Source organism: Oncorhynchus clarkii, chromosome 6 (assembly GCF_045791955.1).
Source record: "Oncorhynchus clarkii lewisi isolate Uvic-CL-2024 chromosome 6, UVic_Ocla_1.0, whole genome shotgun sequence".
Taxonomy (NCBI): Eukaryota; Metazoa; Chordata; class Actinopteri; order Salmoniformes; family Salmonidae; genus Oncorhynchus; species Oncorhynchus clarkii.
In genome coordinates this window covers 17,215,865-17,237,729 of record NC_092152.1, presented here as the reverse complement: position 1 = coordinate 17,237,729, position 21,865 = coordinate 17,215,865, and the positions used below count along the sequence as shown (strand labels likewise).

General features: G+C 41.4%; 1 protein-coding gene across 2 annotated transcripts in view; it reads right to left on the bottom strand.

Moving 5' to 3' along the window:
• Window positions 1-21,865, bottom strand: part of LOC139410675 (DAB2 interacting protein a) — a 122,641-nt gene that overhangs the window by 76,828 nt on the left and 23,948 nt on the right. For both annotated transcript variants that reach the window (XM_071156067.1, XM_071156069.1), the window contains one exon: window positions 5,954-6,057. In XM_071156067.1, the coding sequence (XP_071012168.1) occupies window positions 5,954-6,057 (104 nt within the window). The remainder of the gene's footprint in view (window positions 1-5,953; window positions 6,058-21,865) is intronic.

Sequence of the window (21,865 nt, the reverse complement as noted above, 5' to 3'; positions counted from 1 at the left end):
ACAGACTTTTTAAATCCTTAAACCCAGACTTGGACCACACCCCTCTCCACTGAGTAGCAGGAAGGGAAAGCAAAATAGTGATTGTTGTGAGATTCTTGCAGTTAATATATATATATATATAATAATGCAATGTGACTCGAGTTTCGCCATCAGCTGGAAGACGATGTCCCTTTTTGGTCAGTGTCAGTAGAGGAAAGAGAGAGTGGAGGGATGCTGAGAGGCGGAACCTCAGTCTGCTGCTCTCTCCCTCCACTGAGACAGACCATCAGATGCAGGCACCATCAGCCCAATAAAATACAAATAAAAACCAAATTATTTAAAATGTATGCCCACTCATCTGCATTTCAGAAGTAATACAACAATGGTTCTATTGCCGGTGTGATCATATATTTTGAAATATATTTTTTTGTAAATGGCCCAAACAACAATACAATGCTTACTTTTAAGTAATGTTTTTTTCTCTTCTTAAGTAATTTTTTTAAACATCTGAGCAGTAAATCTCAGCTTGCATTTTGACTCCAAGTGATCTTGACTCAAAAAAGGTTGGTGACCCCTGTTCTAGAGTTTTCCCTGTTAACACTATCAACGTTTCCCTTTACTGTGGCAATTGTGATCAAATCAACACAATATTAGTCATTTTCAATGTAAGATACCGAAACAAAAACTATGCAAGAGATTTTGTTGTATTGCATCTATTGTCAATTGCGTTGACACGCCCGTACTCTACACAGAGCAGCGTGGTATAAACCATTAGAGCTGTAGTAGGCCTATATGCAAATAGACCATTGTCATATATGGATGGATCTGTGCCATTTACATTGAACTGGATGGACTGTGTTTACAGCATGAGCTTTTGTGAGTAGATGCACTTGTTTTGAGATCAAAGCAAGAGCTGCATGTAGCCACGTGTGCACATTTTGTTCATATCCTTTGCTAGTTAGTGAGTTATTAGCCCAGTTATAGATCTTTTGTAGTCAGCAATAGGGGAGTGATTGCTTCCTAAAAGAGTACAAAACGTGTATATTTCTAGACGTCTTTGAAAAGGGTCAAGTAAAGAGCTTGTTTTTTTGTCTTAGAAAGGGGCAATGTTGTAATTTGAGACAGGCTTGAATAAGCTAAGTAGCCAATAGGCAGAGGGTAGTATAATTTGTCTGATTCTCTGTAATAATAGTATGGGAATAATTATGCATTTTATTTTGTAAAGTGGTTTCTTGCATCAAACAAACACAACAACATTTTCAGTCACCTCCTTGTCTGAAGGACAAGTGGATAAACAGGTTAATGTCAAGCCAAGCATCTTTTTTTCACCAAAAGTCCCATTGAATGTAGGCTTACATTTTTTGTTTTTTATTATTTCACCTTTATTTAACCAGGTAGGGCAGTTGAGCACAAGTTCTCATTTACAACTGCGACCTGGCCAAGACAAAGCAAAGCAGTGGGACATAAACAACACATAGTTAGTTACACATGGAATAAACAAACATACAGTCAAATACCACAATAGAAAAGTCTATATACAGTGTGTGCAAATGAGGTAAGATAAGGGAGGTAGGCAATAAATTAGGCCATAGTGACAAAATAATTACAATTTAGCAATTAAACACTGGAGTGATAGATATGCAGAAGACAAATGTGCAAGTAGAGATACGGGGGTGCAAAGGAGCAACAAAAGAAATAACAATATGGAGAAGAGGTAGTTAGATGGGCTATTTACAGATGGGCTATGTACAGGTGCAGTGATCTGTGAGCTGCTCGGACAGCTGGTGCTTAAAGTTAGTGAGGGAGATATGAGTCTCCAGCTTCAGTGATTTTTGCAAATCGTTCCTGTCATTGGCAGCAGAGAACAGGAAGGAAAGGCAGCCAAAGGAGGAATTGGCTTTGGGGGTGACCAGTGAAATATACCTGCTTGAGCCAGTTCTACGGGTGGGTGCTGCTATGGTGACCAGTGAGCTGAGACAAGGCGGGGCTTTACCTAGCAACGACTTATAGATGACCTGGAGCCAGTGGGTTTGGCAATGAATATGAAGCGAGGGCCAGCCAATGAGAGCATACCGGTCGCAGTGGTGGGTAGTATATGGGGCTTTGGTGACAAAACGCATGGCACTGTGATAGACTGCATCCAATTTGCTGAGTAGAGTGTTGGAGGCTATTTTGTAAACGACATCGCCAAAGTCAAGGATCGGTAGGATAGGACATTGAACACCACACATTAGCTGTTCCTGTAGGCTGAATAATAGAACAGCTATTTACATGTTAAAATGTTATAGGATGCATTTTCTCCATTGTTATTGATGGTAGGCCACTCTGGTAGACCGTCATTATAAGCAAATAGCCACAGTAGCCTACTTGGCCACGTAAAACTTTAGCTTAAAGCGGGTACAGCCTCAGTGTTCGCAGTAAACGCATGCTGGAAGTTGCACAGAATTTTCACAACATTTCAATTTACGCTCAGATGACCTGAAATTTGCTCAGTGCTGGAAAAACTTGAGTGAACATTGGTGGCAAAACATATATTTATAGTGATTTCTATGGGTCTTCCTCTATTCTGATTGTTTTATACTGTTCAATTCAACCCCACCAAAAAAGTCTGCATTTTCATCCATTTCTACATTTCTTGCACTCATTTGAGATAATTTCCACACTGTCACGGAGGGCGGCATAATATGGGCAAACAATCTAGACCTACATTTTGACCAAATGTTGCAACTGCGATTTGACTTGTGATTTAGAGCAAAACACTTTAGATGAACTGTTGGAATCATGGATATAGAATGACCATTAAAATTCTATAGTTTGAATATAATAGTGGGCACTTTGAATACAGTGTTTGACATGACAACAAATGAAAATGCCAGGGAGGAGTTATTGTGACAGGGTAGGAACCAAAGTGTTGTCAAGTGTTTCCTAGGGGACCCTATAATCTTTGTTTCTCTTTTAGCTACTTCATGTAGCTAACATTCTTGCTTTGCGTTGTCCTCTGATTTAGAAGGTACTGTTGCACAACAAACATGCAGGTGTACACCATCACTAGTATTATCAGGCTGTTTGCTCTAACTCAGTACATTTATTAGCTAGCTAGCGATTAGCAATAGCAGCTAACAAGATTTAAGCCCAACTTACTAAGAAAAGACAAACTAGCTGTTTGCAGATGTAAGAAACACGAACTAAGCATAATTGTAGAAGTCTAGTGGATGTATATTAAGAAGCAAAGTGAAAACAGCATTCATTTTCATCAACATTGTTTCATCTGCTGCATTTACCATACAGAAACTGAACGCAAGTGACTCGTGGTAGAGGAACAACAAATTCACTCCTTGAGAGACAGGGGGCGGGGCTAGGTCTGTGTGGAAAACGGAATGGAGAGAGAACGGATATAGATGACTCAAGAAGTGAAGTAAACTATACAAATTGACTTTATACATAGCGTATCACATTTAACAAACCAAACATTCAAATACCGTTATAGAAGTAAAAACCAAAACCGGCATGTGCAGCAATACCGTTATATCGTAAAATCCGGTATTCAGCCCAGCATGTACATATTACCTCAATTACCTCGACTAACCTGTATCCCCACACATTGATTTGGTACTGGTACCCCCTGTACATAGCCGTATTGTTTTTTTATTGTTACTTAGCTTATTTTGTAAATATTTTCTTAAAACGGCATTGTTGGTTAAGGCCTTGTAAGTAAGCATTTTACAGTTGTATTCAGATGTATGTGACAAATTAAATTGTTTTGATTTGATACATTGAAAGAATACAAACAAAACCTAAAATGGAAGAAACGGAAGTATTTTGAAAACACTCTAAAAGAGAATGAAGACTTCATTGATGGAAACCCGTTCTGGGAGAAATGGAATGATCTAAATGAAAAAAGGATAAATAAAACGGTAACATTTGGATAGATCACTTTGAAAGTCTATGGAATAATACCATCAGAAGACATTACTTTAAACCCCAAATACAAAACCTGGAAAGGCATCATCAGGAATTAAATGCTTAAACACATTACTCCTGAGTTGCAGGAAACCTTATTAAAATGATTCAACCTGGTTTGGAAGAGTGGCTGCTTCCCTGATATTTGGAACCAGGGACTCATAACCCCTATACATACAAATTTGACAAATTAGACCCTAATAACTATAGGGGAATATGTGTCACAAGTAACATAGGGAAACTGTTCTGCTGTATTATGAATACAGACCTTGCTCACAGCAACAACAAAAATGTATTTCTAACCAAACTCAGAACAGACCACATACAAACATTACACACTAATAAACCAACAAGTACATCAGAAATGCAGAGGAAAAATATTTGCACATTTGTTGATATTAAGAATGCTTTTGATTCCATATGGAATTATGGATTATATTACAAAACCCTCCAAAGCGGCATTGGGGGTAAAGTATACATCATAAAATGTATTTACTGAAACACATGTAGCATTAAACTGAACAATAAAATAACATTTTTTTGCTCAAGGGCGAGGGTTGAGACAAGGGTGCAGTTTAAGTCCAACCCTGTTCAACGTCTACATCAATGAACTAGCAGTGTTGTTGGACCGATCTGCAGCCCCTGGACTCACCCTCAAGGATGAGGAGGTCAGATTCCTGCTCTACACAGGTGACATTGTCCTACTGTCACTAACAGAGTAAGGTCTACAGGAACAACTTAACATTCTTTGAGAATACAGCATCAGTGGGGCAATCAACAATAACTTTCAGAAAACCAAAGTTCAGATTTTCCAGAAAAAGGCCAGGAATCAGAGCAGCAGACACTCATTCAAATTTAGTCCCAGGTACAACTAACAGGGACAAAAACAAATCAGTGCCTGTGGTGGATTTGGTCTGGCAGTGAATGCACTAAAAGAAAAACCCTGTGAAGTATTTTAGTCCATAAAATTACAATTCTCTAAAATAAATATTCCTATCCAAATCTGGTGCAAAATATTCAGTAGTGTAATTTGACCAATTCCAGTATATGGAAGCAAGGTTTGGGGTCCAACCTGTAATTACGATTATACTCATTGGTAAAAACCCAATAGAAAATCGACACACAGAATTCTGCAGAATTATCCTAAATATCCAAAAGAGAGTTCCAAATAATCCATGCAGAGTGGAACTTGGATGATTCTCTTTAATTGTAAATATAAAGAAAAGGACACTAACATTTTGAAATTAACAGCCTTACAAATCAAAGCACTGGAAACCCAAGAGCTGAACCCTGAAAAGAGTTCCCTTATGTCAGCTGTTAAAAAACCCTATAACCCTATAATTTAAACACACACGGAAATCAATCAAATTGTTACATAAATGAAAACCTATTTGACAAATTGGGAAAATGAAACAAAAACACTGAATAAACTAAATTTGGCCCTCAAAAGAACATACAAATTGGCAGAATATCTCTACTCTCAGAGATACAAAACACAGACGGATCCTGACCAAATACAGGCTCAGTGACCACAAATTGGCTATAGAAAAAGGGACAGACAAAAACACATGGCTACTCAACGAGGAGTTTCTATGTGGTCACTGCACGACAGGGGAGGTAGAGACACTTTTTGATCTACTGTGTGAAATATTCCTAAATAAGAGAAGATTTTTTCTAGAAAATATGTCAATCAATTCCCAAATTCTGTGCATTTACTAATGACATAATGCGGGAATTATTCTGGGTGAGGGAGAACCACAAATATTACTGCCAGATATGTATATGGTTGCCATAGTCTGAGGGACATACCATGACCATTAATTCCCTGAAGAGTTACATTGTATATACAGTAATTTACAAGTAATATAGTGTAACTATCATCCATGTACAATTGTATTTCATTGCAATAAAACAATTTGAATTTGAGAGGGGGGATGGGAAGAGAGCTCGAGATGGGAGGGGGGGGGGACTAGAGAGAGGGAGCAGTAGAGTAGGTGTACTGTTGAATGCTCACCGTGACTTTGAATGGGGTAGAGGTGGCCGGCTCCATGGAGGGGCTTTTGTCCAGAGCGCTGCCCGGCATACTGCGCCTGCGACCCACCCTCTCAGGAGGGAGCTCTGGGGAGGGGGAGAGGAATTTGCATGTAAGTAATTGCGGCACAATTCAATCAAATTCCAAAAGGTAGACGTTTGCGGTTCTATTATAATCCCGAACAATGTACATATGATCTTCAGAAAGGAGGAACAATCTTAAAATGAAAAAGGTAGACAACCCCTTGGCTCTGGCTTCACCTAAATGATGTGTTTGAGATGCGCTACACATTGCATTCTACATAAACAAACAGGTAATGAGAGAAAGGTTGAAGCAGAGTTCTCATGGAAAAGCGCCATCCCTGACAGACTACGAAATCCATGCTTGTTCTCTCTGTGTCGGTATCTGTTCTAAATTGATACACCGAGAGATACGCTTCAATCTTATTTCTGCCTCTGTGGGAAAGAGAAGGCTCTAACAAGAAGGCGCACCTCTGAGTGCCCTCATTTATCGCCTCAAACTTTCTCACGGAGGAAGGAGAAAACAGACAATCACTGCATTCAATTACATGAGAATATTCTGATAGTGTGTAATACTTAACTTCTGGCTTTTAGAACAATTTCGGCTAATAATGGGTTTTGCTAAGCTAGCTACCATAGCTCATCAACCACAGAAAGGCCAAGAGATAATATGAAAGCACATCAACACGACAAGATCACTTCAAACAAGCAGGAAGAGAACGCTGTCAAAATGAGAAAGTGATGCGTAGAGGTCTGGAAACAGTTTACACTGCATTTGGCTGTCTCCAGGAATATCCTCTGGTGGCATCCTCCGCTGGCTAGCTTTCAGAAGGCATCACCATAAGTCTGCCTTGACTAGCTGACATTTCTTCAAGCCTAAAATGTTGGTTCAAATAAATAAATCACATTATCTCGAATTCTTTAAATTCTGAATGAATTGAAGGTACCTGAAAGACACGTGTTAAGTATTGTTACCCAAGACTAGGCTAATGTCAACCATTTCTGTCAGATCTATTCTTTAAATACAAATACTTGTACATGTAAACAGGGACTTCCCTCATTAACATTTGCGGACTAACTTTGTGCCAAAGCCCCAAGTTATGTTTTCCTTATTCTGGAGCGCGTGCTACGGGTGGGTGCTGCTATGGTGACTAGTGAGCTGAGATAAGGCGGAGCTTTACCTAGCAAAGACTTACAGATGACCTGGAGCCAGTGGGTTTGGCGACCTGTATGCTCTCGTTGGCTGGAGAGCATACAGGTCGCAGTGGTGGGTGGTATATGGGGCTTTGGTGACAAAACGGATGGCACGGTGATAGACTGTATCCAATTTGCTGAGTAGAGTGTTGGAGGCTATTTTGTAAATGACATCGTCGAAGTCAAGAATCAGTAGGATAGTCAGTTTTACGAGGGTATGTTTGGCCGCATGAGTGAAGGATGCTTTGTTGTGAAATAGGAAGCCAATTCTAGATTTAATTTTGGATTGGAGATGCTTAATGTGAGTCTGGAAGGAGAGTTTACAGTCTAACCAGACACCTAGGTATTTGTAGTTGTCCACATATTCTAAGTTAGAACCGTCCAGCATAGTGACGGGCGGGCGGGCGGGCAGGTGTAGGCAGCGATTGGTTAAAGAGCATGCATTTAGTTTTACTTGCATTAAAGAGCAGTTGGAGGCCACGGAAGGAGTGTTGTACAGCATTGAAGCTCGTCTGGAGGTTTGTTAACACAGTGTCCAAAGAAGGGCCAGAGGTATACAGAATGGTGTCGTCTGCGTAGAGGTGGATCAGATAATCACCAGCAGCAAGAGCGACATCATTAATGTATACAGAGAAAAGGGTTGGCCCGAGAACTGAAACCTGTGGCACACCCATAGAGACTGCCAGAGGTCCGGACAACAGGCCCTCTGATTTGACACCCTGTGAGATGTCTTCCACCAAGGCACCTTCAAGTCCCCGGACATTTCTGGGGGGGAATGGCCCTAGCCCTCACCCTCCGATCCAACAGGTCCCAGATTGGGATCCGGGCTCTTCACTGGCCATGGCAGAACACTGACATTCCTGTCTTGCAGGAATTCACGCACAGAACGAGCAGTATGGCTGGTGCCATTGTCATGCTGGAGAGTTATGTCAGGATGAGCCTGCAGGAAGGGCACCACATGAGGGAGGAGAATGTCTTCCCTGTAATGCACAGCATTGAGATTGCCTGCAACGACAGCAAACTCAGTCCTATGATGCTGTGACACACCGCCCCAGACCATGACGGACCCTCCGCCTGCAAATCCATCCCGCTCCATAGTACAGGCCTCGGTGTAATGCTCATTCCTTCGACGAGAAACGCGAATTTGACCATCACCCCTGGTGAAACAAAACCCTCAGTCCAGCCTCTCTCAGCCTATTGCTGACAGTCTGAGCACTGATGGAGGGATTGCGCGTTCCTGGTGTAACTCGGTCAGTTGTTGTTGCATTCCTGTACCTGTCTCGCAGGTGTGATGTTCGGATGTACCGATCCTGTGCAGGTGTTGTTACACGTGGTCTGCCACTGCGAGGACGATCGGCTGTCCATCCTGTCTCCCTGTAGCGCTGTCTGAGACGTCTCACAGTACGGACATCGCAATTTATTGCCCTGGCCACATCTGCAGTCCTCATGACTCCTTGCAGCATGCCTATAGGCACGTTCATGCAGATGCGCAGGTACCCTGGGCATCTTTCTTTTGGTGTTTTTCAGTCAGTAGAAAGGCCTCTTTAGTGTGCTAAGTTTTCATAACTGTGACCTTAATTGCCTACCGTCTGTAAGCTGTTAGTGTCTTAACGACTGTTCCACAGGTGCATGTTCATTAATTGTTTATGGTTCATTGAACAAGCAAGGGAGACAGTGTTTAAACCCTTTACAATGAATGAAGATCTGTGAAATTATCTGAATTTGACTAATTATACTTGAAAGACAGGGTCCTGAAAAAGAGATGTTTCTTTTTTTTTCTGAGTTTATATGCCTACATAAATTACTGTACAGCCTCTGTAAAATAAAATGTTCTACTGACAGAGCAGAGGGTGTTTATCGGTCTTTTAGTGCAGTCAGTCCATGGTGAATATGCCTGAGTTTATATGCCTACATAAATTACTGTACAGCCTCTGAGTGCAGTCAGTCCATGGTGAATATGCCAGCGGGAGTGCATCCCCTAAGGCAGTGTGAAGAGCCAACCTGGATCAAAGAGAAGTCTTCACTGGGGATTATTAAATTACAAACAGTTAAATGCCTACTGCCGCACACCATTGCATCAATCTTTTGTCTGATGTCTTGTTTGATACAGTATCTTAAAGTGTTTAGACTTAGTATAGATACATTTTTATAACCATGTGGTAAAAACAATGAACCTCAGTATTTTAGTTTTAGCATGCTAGCAGATGCACAATGACTGGAAGTCTATGGGTAATGCTAGTTAGCAATTGCGCTTGTGCTAGTTAGCAACTTCCTTATAACTGTACACAGAGACATAAATATGGTATCAACGAGTTCATCCGACTCTGGGGAAGTAGATAAAGGGCCTCATTGCCAAAATCCCGAAGTATCCCTTTAACACTAACAATCAAAAATGTGCTCAGTCTTCAGACATTTTGGGCATTGGATAAACCAAACAATGCAGTTATGTCCCAAAGGTCTCCGTTTCAGTGCGAGTGTCACACAACAGCACTGTGATGCGAGAAAGATTACCTTTTCTCTCCAAAGCACAAAAAGTCCATTATCCAAAGTGTTTATATGAATACAAAGGAATTCTGAGTAGAGCACTCAGACTCAAGTTCAAAGACGACTTTAAAGAGCAACTCTAGGTACAGATCGTAAACAACGCAGGAAACAATGCAGGAAGCTTGTGGTTTTTCCATCTCCAAATCGGAAAAATGTGTTTTCCCACCACTTTAGTTCAGTCCAGAGCGCAAGCCGAAAGGCACAGATCATCAGACAACTTCAGACAAACATTACCAGGGCTGTTTACTGTAGGGCTGACCCCAATTAGTCGACTGGTCGATTGTTTGGTTGATAGGCTGTTGGTCAAACAATAATCTTTTGTCGAGCAGTAGGAAATATATATGACTAATCCATTGCGCAAGCCGCTGGATGGCAGTCCAAGAAGGGGATGTGGTTAAGATGCACATCTCTCTCCAGAATGCCCTCTCTCCCATCAATTTGTTTCATAACTTTATTGTGTGAATTGTTTGTGTTTGATTGTTAGTGTCTATCAATTCCCCATTACATACATCACCAGTAGTACATTTACCGTTAATTCCTATCATTTCAAATCTACAATGTTTGTTTGGTTACGTTAATTTCTGTTAATGCATTCAGTACCTGACTGGGGCCAAGCTTCTTCCATCCAGGACATCTATACCAGGAGGTGTCAGAGGAAGGCCCTAAAAATTGTCAAAGACTCCCCCCCACCCTAGTCATAGACTGTTCTCTCAGGCTACCTACCGCATGGCAAGCGGTAGCGGAGTGCCAAGTCTAGGTCCAAAAGGCTTAATAGCTTCTTCCCCCAGGCCATAAGACTCCTGAACAGCTAATCAAAGGTCTACCCAGACCCCTCTGTTACGCTGCTGCTACTCTCTGGTTTATTATTTATGTATAGTCACTTTAACTCTACCTACATGTACAAATTACCTCAATTATCTAGACTAAAATTTGATTTGAATATATTATTATTCCAGTATTTTACCGTTCTTATTGTCAGAGTGGACATGTTTGCAGAACACACAACCTATGCTTTAATTCCATTGACAAGTTGTCAATTTAGTCAGTGTCTCTTGTTTGGAGTGCTCCTGTCAATGTTGAGTAAGGACATGCACCTGATTACGCATAGAAGTAAGCCTATAGGCTACTTAGCCTGCATGTAAATGTAGGCATATGAATGTGCCCATCTGGGGATCTGATAGTATTTATGATTGGCTTAACGCACCACCACTAATGAGCTGTGGAGCTTCTCAAAGTAATGTTTTCTTAACCTAAAACAGCAAGCAAACAAAGTCTGTTTTTAGATCCATTGAGAATGACAAACTATTGTCAATGTATTTTACTAATATTTCCATCTCTCTCCCTTTCGATAACCACTCAGCATGAAAGGGAAAAATGTCATGCTCTGATCCAGTGGAAACGTCATAAAATTGGCCTACCTGATGAGCTCTTATACCTTGCACAAATAGCCTACAGCCGTGTCTGTCCAGAGCTCACTGGCACAGGAATCTCTGCAGACCCAAGTTGATACAAATGTTTCAAGTTTGTCGCAGATTGCGGTAGCCAATGTGATTTATAGGATATATTCTACTTGCAGGATGCAATGTTTTTATTTGTTGTCTTTATGTAGGCAATTTTAAATAGTTGACAATGGCAATAGAAGTTCGTTTTTGGGTTTGTATAATTTTTATTTGGATAGAAAATGTAAATAACCACATGACAATGATTGAGATACAAAGACGTTATTATAAATTATATGAAACTGTTCCACGAAAATGTGCATATGAAAACCATAACTGGCACACAGATCGGTAGAAATAGTAAGATAAATGGTCATTCCACATGAGAAAGGTTGCCGACTCCTTGTAGCCTATTACTGGCAACTTCAGGAGAGTAACAGCAGAATCTGCAAAGCCAGCAGGAGCGAAAGGAGGATGGTCAGGTCAGGTTAAGGCTTTTTTCTTCTGGTTATCTTGATCTCTGGCTCCCTCTGGAGTCATGCGTTTCTTATTTCATCAAAGAGTGTGCTTAAAGCATCAGACAAGTTCAATACATATAGTTTATTTTATAAAAATAAAAAACACACGTTAAAATGTTTTTTTTTCTCCCTAGGTCAACCAATATTCCTTTTTTTTGTCAGGGACAGACCTTGTTTACTATGGTAGCCTACTTGCTCACTACTATACATCACACTTTCTCCTGGGATATTTAGGTTAGACAAAACTCAGTGAAGTGACAAACAACAATCCTGAGGGATTAATTTTTTGGTGGAGGACTGTCCCAGAGGATAAAACAGTATTGGTTATCCCTGTTTGCAGCTCTGATCCTACTACTGGAGTGAATGTGCTGTCTGTGCAGACGGGTCTGACCCAGTAGTCTGTAGTATTAGGACTTCCTCCCCAAACCTTTCATCATTGTGCCCAACATTTCAACCTCCGATATACTAACAGTCTGCCATAAACCTATTCAGACTATTATGACTATTCAGTCATCACTGTTATACTGAGCTGAGCAGTTTCTGATGTCATGTGCTAGACTAGAGAATAGCAATGCACCTACATGTCAGGATAAACAATCTTGGGGAGGGGGACAATTCCTGTGAGGGGTTGAGTTCTACTTCTGAGGGGGCAGGTCAGGGGTCATGCTTGTGGCCTCTCCGGCAGCGTGCCGGTGTCAACTCACAACCCCAAAAATAAATAATATATATTTTTAAATATTATTTTTAGAGATACCAGTGCTGAGAGTTCGTCATTGAAGAGCAGTATAGAGGTACAACCCTGGTGAGAGGCTATATTATGATGCAATGTTATTTTTTTAGACATTGACAGATGTGACCCTACACCCCCAAAGCCTTGACCGGGGAGCACGTGCTGTCAGCCCAGCAACAGTGCTGCTACTGTTACACTCCCAGTCATGAACCCCTCACATGTCACCCTTGGAAAAACAGCCTGTCACACACCCCTCTGAGCCCCTCACATGTCACCCTGGAAACAACAGCCAGTCGCATGGCCGGGAGTTTGTCCTGGCAACCTGAACATACTAGGAAAAACAAAACCCTACTTATACTAGTTCGCGGACGTCAAACATACGGCCCTGCCCGCAGGCCCAATCTGGCCCAAACCTCTAAAATGACTCTGTGTCTTTCACAAATCATGCTAAGAGCAAACTAAGAGGCTGGGGAATGCGTTAGGGCTGTGTCAACACCAGTAGCACAATTTTGGGGCAAAAATGAAAACAGGAAGCGGACTAAACTCTTTGGTTCTTTGAAAACCTGCTGTATGTAAAATATTGTGTGCTATAGCTTGGAAAATAAATAAACGCGTCTCTGGATGACAACATAAGGATGTTTGTTTAGAACATTAGGGCTGTTTTCCTAAAGAAGTTAAATCCACTTTCTGTTTTGTTTCCTTGCCATGATACTAACGAGTATCACAATAATGGTATCGTCCCAGCCCAAGCATGTGTCGGGGCAGCAGGGTAGCCTAGTGGTTAGAGTGTTGGACTAGTAACCGAAAGGTTGCAAGTTTAAATCCCCGAGCTGACAAGGTACAAATCTGTCGTTCTGCCCCTGAACAGGCAGTTAACCCACTGTTCCTAGGCCGTCATTGAAAATAAGAATTTGTTCTTAACTGACTTGTCTAGTTAAATAAAGCTAAAATAAAAAATGTGTCCCATCAGAATTCCCAGATGGAGATAAATGTGTAATCTTATGGTATGTTACAGTATGATGTACCTGAGACTGCTGCTTGATCAAGCCCAGTGGAACAGACATGATAACATTACTACAGGAATGCTAAGGTATGACTGCGTGGCGTTGTGGGGATCCCTCACTGCACAACTGTACATGGACTAGGTTCAAAAACAAGAACTCAAGTTGGATCACCCTTCGAGGAAGCAGTAGGATTAAAAGCAAGAGAGGCAGTGCAGTCAGATAGACTGCCGACCTCTCTTTGAACTAGAGGTCGACCGATTATGATTTTTCAACGCCGATTGTTGGAGGACCAAAAAAAGCCAATACTGATTAATCGGACGATGTATATATATATTTGTAATAATGACAATTACAACAATACTGAATGAACACTTATTTTAATATAATACATATATAAAATTAATTTAGTCTCAAATAAATAATGAAACATGTTCGATTTAGTTTAAATAATGCAAAAACACAGTTTTGGAGAAGAAAGTAAAAGTGCAATATGTGCCAAGTAAAAAGCTAACGTTTAAGTTCCTTGCTCAGAGCATGATAACATATGAAAGCTGGTGGTTCCTTTTAACATGAGTCTTAAACTTCTTAACTGGGAATATTGAAGGTTGTAGTTATTATAGGAATTATAGGACTATTTCTCTCTATACCACTTGTATTTCATATATCCTTGACTATTGGATGTTCTTATAGGCACCATAGTATTGCCAGCCTAATCTCGGGAGTTGATAGGCTTGAAGTCATAAACAGCACAATGCTCGAAGCACAGCGAAGAGCTGCTGGCAAACGCAATAAAGTGCTGTTTGAATGAATGCTTACGAGCCTGCTGCTGCCTACCACCGCTCAGTCAGACTGCTCTATCAAATCATAGACTTAATTATAATATAATAAACACACAGCAATATGAGCCTAAGGCTCCATTAATAAGGTCAAATTCGTAAACTATAATTTCAAAAACATAACGTTTATTCTTTCAGTGAGAAATGGAACCGTTCCATATTTTATCTAACGGGTGGCATCCTTAAGTCTAAATATTGATGTTGCATTGCAGAATGTTCAATGTTATGTCATAATTATGTAAAATTCTGGCAAATTAATTAGTCTTTGTTAGGAAGAAATGGTCACACAGTTCAAAACGAGCCAGGCGGCCCAAACTGCTGCATATACCCTGACTCTGCTTGCACAGAATGCAAGAGAAGTGACACAATTTCAATAGTTAAAATACATTTATGATAGCAGGCAATATTGACTAAATATGCAGGTTTAAAAAAATATACTTGTGTATCGATATTAAGAAAGGCATTGATGTTTATGGTTAGGTACATTGGTGCAACGACAGGGCTTTTTTTGCGAATGCTCTTGTTAAATCATCACCCGTTTGGCGAAGTAGGCTGTGATTTGATGATAAATTAACAGGAACCGCATTGATTATATGCTTGCAGGACAAACTAGATAAACTAGTAATATCCTCAACCATGTGTAGTTAACTAGTGATTATGTTAAGATTTATTGTTTTTTATAAGGTTAATGCTAGCTAGCACCTTACTTTGGCTCCTTGCTGCACACTCGTAACAGGTAGTCAGCCTGCCACGCAGTCTCCTCGTGGAGTGCAATGTAATCGGCCATAATCGGTGTCCAAAAATGCCGATTACCGATTGTTATGAAAACTTGAAATTGGCCCTAATTAAAATCGGCCATGCCGGTCGACCTCTACTTTGAACCATACTCTGCCCAGGAGTAGCTAGACATTGTCTGCCCCCACACAGAGCTGGCTATCATCAATGACTGATGATACTATTACTGTCCCTGCTGCATTATGCTATGCCCTGGGCCATATTCATAAAGTATCTCAGTAGGAGTGCTGATCTAGGATCAGTTCCCCCACAGTTCATATAATCCTATTCATTATGATCCAATCTGATCCTAGATAAGCACTGCTTCTCTGAGATGCTTTGTGAATACTGGCCATGATCTCCTCCCAGGGGCCCATCCACACAAGTAATCCTGTCCTGTCCAAAACGACCACAGAGTGTTGATGAACAAATATATGCTCCATCTTTGTCAGGGAGGCAATATGTTTGGAGAAGCCTTTTAGGGGGTGTGTGTGTGTGTGTGTGTGTGTGTGTGTGTGTGTGTGTGTGTGTGTGTGTGCGTGCGCTGGGACCCACTTCCTCCCCATAAAGGCATTATTTCACCCACACAAAACTGTGCAGATTAAAAGCTCCCGAATACCACTCCAGACTGAGGAATTTCGACAACTAAATAGGCTACACTCACTCATTCAGAAGATAAACTGATATAAATCACAAAGTCTTATTTAGACACAGTGATTACATAATGTATATAAGGAAAGAAACAGCTGATCAACATGTAGTCTCTAGAAAAATGTAATTAATTTGTTAAAAGAGACAACTGGACAGAATTGACAGAAGAGAGGGAAAAAAAAAAAAGTGACAGGATACCATACTGCAGGATTCAACTAGATTCAGCTGTGGGATGATTTGTTCTTGAGTGGATGGTCAGGGGCCCGGAACATAACTACAATTATAAACTGGGTGGTTCAAGCCCTGAATTCTGATGGGCTGAAAGCCCGGTATATCACACCGCGGGTATGACAAAACACTTCGTTTTACTGCTCTAATTACGATGGTAACCAGTTTATAATAGCAATAAGGCCCTTCAGGGGTTTGTGATATATCACCAATATACCACGGCTAAGGGCTGTGTCCAGGCACACCACATTGTGCCTAAGAACTGCCCTCAGCTGTGGTATATTGGCCATATACCACATCTCCTCGGGGCTTCATCAAAATTTGACCAAAACATAATTACAACTTTGGGGGGTGAGTGGTGCAAATAAAAGTACCAGTATCATATAATTTCAGTTATTCAAAGCAATATTACTTGTGTTTGTTATGCAGTCTGGCTCCATCAATAGATACAAGACATTCCCTCTCTTCCTACTGCACATGGCCCTGAGGGTCACGCATTCTCATCCCCCACAACCACTTTCCCACTGTGGTGAATATTCTATTAGTCCTGGCGCAATAGGAGACAGTAAGCTAAGCATAGTAATGGGATGCACACCATGTGTGGCTGTTAACCTGTATACCACCTCAGTATGTGTAAGCATTGAAAATGGATCCACAGAACTGTGGGTGTCTCTAAGCAGGTTTCCATCCAACCTTTTTATGTGAGTAAAGTACGTCAGATAAAATAATGTAACGACGGGCCTGATGGAAACAGCAAATTGGTCGGTAAACTTTCCAAATGTCTACAAAATAAATACGCTAGACAAGGTGGGATATTTTTTGTGTCAGTAAAATCTATTAGACAGTGGTGGGTGATAGGAATCAAATTAAGCTGGTAATGTTTCGGTATATCTATTCTGTGGTGCCTCTAGTCATGGCCCCAAATGTTTTCATGCAGCGCCCTCCTTTGGAGAAGGGGAGAAGTGCTATTGAACTAGGGTGGATTATCAAAGGCTCATCCAGGCTCTGAAGTGTGCACTCCATTAGTCTGCGCTTACTTACATCAATCCATGAGTGGAGTGCGCAAGTATACACTTTGGGTAGGGATTCGGAACACAGCCCATGTATCTCTTTCCCTACTACTGATGAGGTCGTGTTTCATGATGTTATTAGAAAATTGCTTTCAATTTGCTAACAACATCATTCACGGAAAACCTTCAAAAACATCCCTCCAGAGACTAGGCTATCACACAAGGTTGGTGGCACCTTAATTGGGGAGGACAGGCTTGTGGTAATGGCTGGGGTGGAATAAGTGGAATGGTATCAAATACATGAAACACATGGGTTGATGCCATTCCATTTGCTCCATTCCAGCCATTATTATGAGCCGTTCTCCCCTCAGCAGCTTCCACTGTAGGCGATATAAAACAAAGTGACTAAAAACATCTCTTTCCGTATTTTTCCATCAATGACAAAACACAAGGTTTCAATTAATTAAAAAGCTGTAACACAGCCTACAGTAGTATCTTTGAACAGCCGCAGTCTTCAGCACAGTGGTAACAGTGGGAACACCCCCCTATCCACATCGATGGAACAGTAGTGGAGAGGGTAGCAAGTTTTAAGTTCCTCGGCATACACATCACAGACAAACTGAATTGGTCCACTCACACAGACAGCATCGTGAAGAAGGCGCAGCAGCGCCTCTTCAACCTCAGGAGGCTGAAGAAATTCGGCTTGTCACCAAAAGCACTCACAAACTTCTACAGATGCACAATCGAGAGCATCCTGGCGGGCTGTATCACCGCCTGGTACGGCAACTGCACCGCCCTCAACTGTAAGGCTCTCCAGAGGGTAGTGAGGTCTGCACAACGCATCACCGGGGGCAAACTACCTGCCCTCCAGGACACCTACACCACCCGATGTCACAGGAAGGCCATAAAGATCATCAAGGACATCAACCACCCGAGCCACTGCCTGTTCACCCCGCTATCATCCAGAAGGCGAGGTCAGTACAGGTGCATCAAAGCTGGGACCGAGAGACTGAAAAACAGCTTCTATCTCAAGGCCATCAGACTGTTAAACAGCCACCACTAACACTGAGTGGCTGCTGCCAACACACTGACACTGACTCAACTCCAGCCACTTTAATAATGGGAATTGATGGGAAATGATGTAAATATATCACTAGCCACTTTAAACAATGCTACCTTATATAATGTTACTTACCCTACATTATTCATCTCATATGCATACGTATATACTGTACTCTATATCATCGACTGTATCCTTATGTAATACATGTATCACTAGCCACTTTAAACTATGCCACTTTGTTTACATACTCATCTCATTTGTACATACTGTACTCGATACCATCTACTGTATCTTGCCTATGCTGCTCTGTACCATCACTCATTCATATATCCTTATGTACATATTCTTTATCCCCTTACACTGTGTACAAGACAGTAGTTTTGGAATTGTTAGTTAGATTACTTGTTATTACTGCATTGTCGGAACTAGAAGCACAAGCATTTCGCTACACTCGCATTAACATCTGCTAACCATGTGTATGTGACAAATAAAATTTGATTTGATTTGAACTACACAGGACATCAGCTTGCTTCATTACACATGCAGAGAACAGAAGAGAAACCGCCTGTGTGTTGAGAGCGGCAGAAGCTATTGTGTACATTTGACAGATCCCAATGAATTATAGGATGACGTTGAAGACACTGTCTGTTTTATCTCTGGACCACAGTGGCCTGGACATGAATACATTTAGAGACAGCGGAGAAAATTGGCACCACCGTACAAGCATGTATGTGCCAGCATAACAAAAACAGATTAATTATCTATGCAAGAACATGCATTTTGTGAATGTAAATAATGAGTTGATTTGTGATGTGAATCATAACGGCATTGTCATTGCTAATGTTCTCTGCACCTGCCTTTTAACATGATAAACCTACAAAAATACCTTTATTAGCTCAGTTTGATTTGAATGGCTTCAATAGGCTTCATTCATCTGAGACAAGATGACAAGAATTAACACACACAGACACACACACACACCTCAGTGTGAGCAAAACAGGATTATAAACTCAGCAAAAAAAAAAGAAACGTCCCTTTTTTAGGACCCTGTCTGTCAAAGATAATTCGTAAAAATCCAAATAACTTCACAGATCTTCATTGTAAAGTGTTTAAACACTGTTACCCATCCTTGTTCAATGAACCATAAACAATTAATGAACATGCACCTGTTGAACGGTCGTTAAGACACTAACAGCTTACAGACGGTAGGCAATTAAGGTCACAGTTATGAAAACTTAGGATACTAAAGAGGCCTTTCTACTGACTCTGAAAAACACCAAAAGAAAGATGCCCAGGGTCACTGCTCATCTGCTTGAACGTGCCTTAGGCATGCTGCAAGGGGGCATGAGGACTGCAGATGTGGCCAGGGCAATAAATGACAAGGTCCGTACTGTGAGATGCCTAAGACAGAGCTACAGGGAGACAGGACGGACAGCTGATCATCCTCGCAGTGGCAGACCACGTGTAACAACACCTGCACAGGATCGGTACATACGAACATCACACCTGCGGGACAGGTACAGGATGGCAACAACAACTGCCCGAATTACACCAGAAACGCACAATCCCTCCATCAGTGCTCAGACTGTCCACAATAGGCTGAGAGAGGCTGGGCTGAGGGCTTGTACGCCTGTTGTAAGGCAGGTCCTCACCGGCAACAATGTCGCCTATGGACACAAACCCACTGTTGCTGGACCAGACAGGACTGGCAAAAAGTGCTCTTCACTGACGAGTCGCGGTTTTGTCTCACCAGAGGTGATGGTCGGATTCGTGTTTATCGTCGAAGGAATGAGCGTTACACCGAGGCCTGTACTCTGGAGCGGGATCGATTTGGAGGTGGAGGGTCTGTCATTGTCTGGGGTGGTGTGTCACAGCATCATTGGACTGAGCTTGTTGTCATTGCAGGCAATCTCAACGCTGTGCGTTACAGGGAAGACAACCTCCTCCCTCATGTGGTACCCTTCATGCAGGCTCATCCTGACATGACCCTCCAGCATGACAATACCTCCAGCCATACTGCTCGTTCTGTGCATGATTTCCTGCAAGACAGGAATGTTTGTGTTCTGCCAAGGCCAGCGAAGAGCCCGGATCTCAATCCCATTGAGCACGTCTGGGACCTGTTGGATCGGAGGGTGAGGGCTAGGGCCATTCCCCCCAGAAATGTCCGGGAACTTGCAGGTGCCTTGGTGGAAGAGTGGGGTATCTCACAGCAAGAACGGGCAAATCTGGTTCAGTCCATGAGGAGGAGATGCACTGCAGTGCTTAATGCGGCTGGTGGCCACACCAGATACTGACTGTTACTTTTGATTTTGACCCCGCCTTTGTTCACAAACACATTATTCAATTTCTGTTAGTCAAATGTCTGTGGAACTTGTTCAGTTTATGTCTCAGTTGTTGAATCTTATGCTCATACAAATATTTACACTAGTTAAGTTTGCTGAAAATAAACGCAGTTGACAGTGAGAGGGCATTTCTTTTTTTGCTGAGTTTACAAACCAAGGAATGTAGTCTAATTAAAAAATGACATTTAAAAAGTAACTTGTTGTTGAAGTAAAACATAAGAAATAGGATGACTGATTAATTCTTCACTCAACATTTATCCTAATGAATGTGAGGCTTCAAACTACTGCTAAGAGTATCATGACAGGAAAGGGTTCTAAAGAAGTAATCTAAAAAGAGAAACCCCTATTTCTCCAATCTGACAGTCATTCAATGACCCGCAGAAATGATACATTTAATAAAAAAGAAACATACTTAGAACACACATGTAATACATTTCAGTGGTAACTGAAATATGTCAGCTATGCAGTCAGACATTACATACAGCAATCCTTTCATTATTCGTCCAACAATCCCACCAGCCAGCAAGCAGAGATCTCTGTGCAATATTCATGTACACTGACAGCTTAGTCCCTTGAGCCTGCAACCTCAGGGCACAGTGTGGAATGGGGATTAAGCTAAGCATAGTAATGGGATGCACACCATTTGTGCGGCTGGTAACCTGTATACCACCTCAGTATGTGTAAGCATTGAAAATGGATCCACAGAACTGTGGATGTCTCTAAGCAGGTTTCCATCCAACCTTTTTATGTGAGTAAAGTACGTCAGATAAAATAATGTAACGACGGGCCTGATGGAAACAGCAAATTGGTCCGTAAACTTTCCAAATGTCTACAAAATAAATACGCTAGACAAGGTGGGATCTTTTTGTGTCGGTAAAATGTATTATGCAAGAAAGTGCAGTGGAAATGGCTTTATACATAAATATTGCTATAATAACCATCATATCAAAGTAAACTTGGAGTCACGCGATGACATGTTGTGTGGTCCTCCCACTAGACTCGTTGGGAAAGCATGCGGTTAATTAGGATACAGATTAAATAAATGATGAACTTCACAGGGTGGTGAAAGTGCACGGTGATGAGCTTGATGCTCCTTTCCAATAAATATTGAGGGTATTTTTCTGGTGACATGATGATGAAAGCTTGGCTGCTGTTTGACAAATAAAAAATAATCTCGCTCATTTTGTCCATAATCTCATCATGTAGGTAGCCTACTCGCACTTTATCTGTTGGCTAGAGGGCACGTTTCAAAACCAGAGTGAGCACATTCACTATATAAACGCACATTTCTTCCTGACAAAACCATCAGTAGAGTTGAAAATGCGATGGAAACCCATTTAACGTAACTTAAAAATTTTTTTAAGTCAATAGATGGGAATTTGACCGCAAAAGTTATTTTGATGTTCAGCACGCACAGCCTTTTATCCGTAACAAGTCAATTTAATGGAAAGCGGTGGGAAAATGCACAATTGTTTTTTATGCAGATTTTAGAATAGTCACATGAAAATCTGCCACCAATTGGATGGAAAACTAGCTAATAT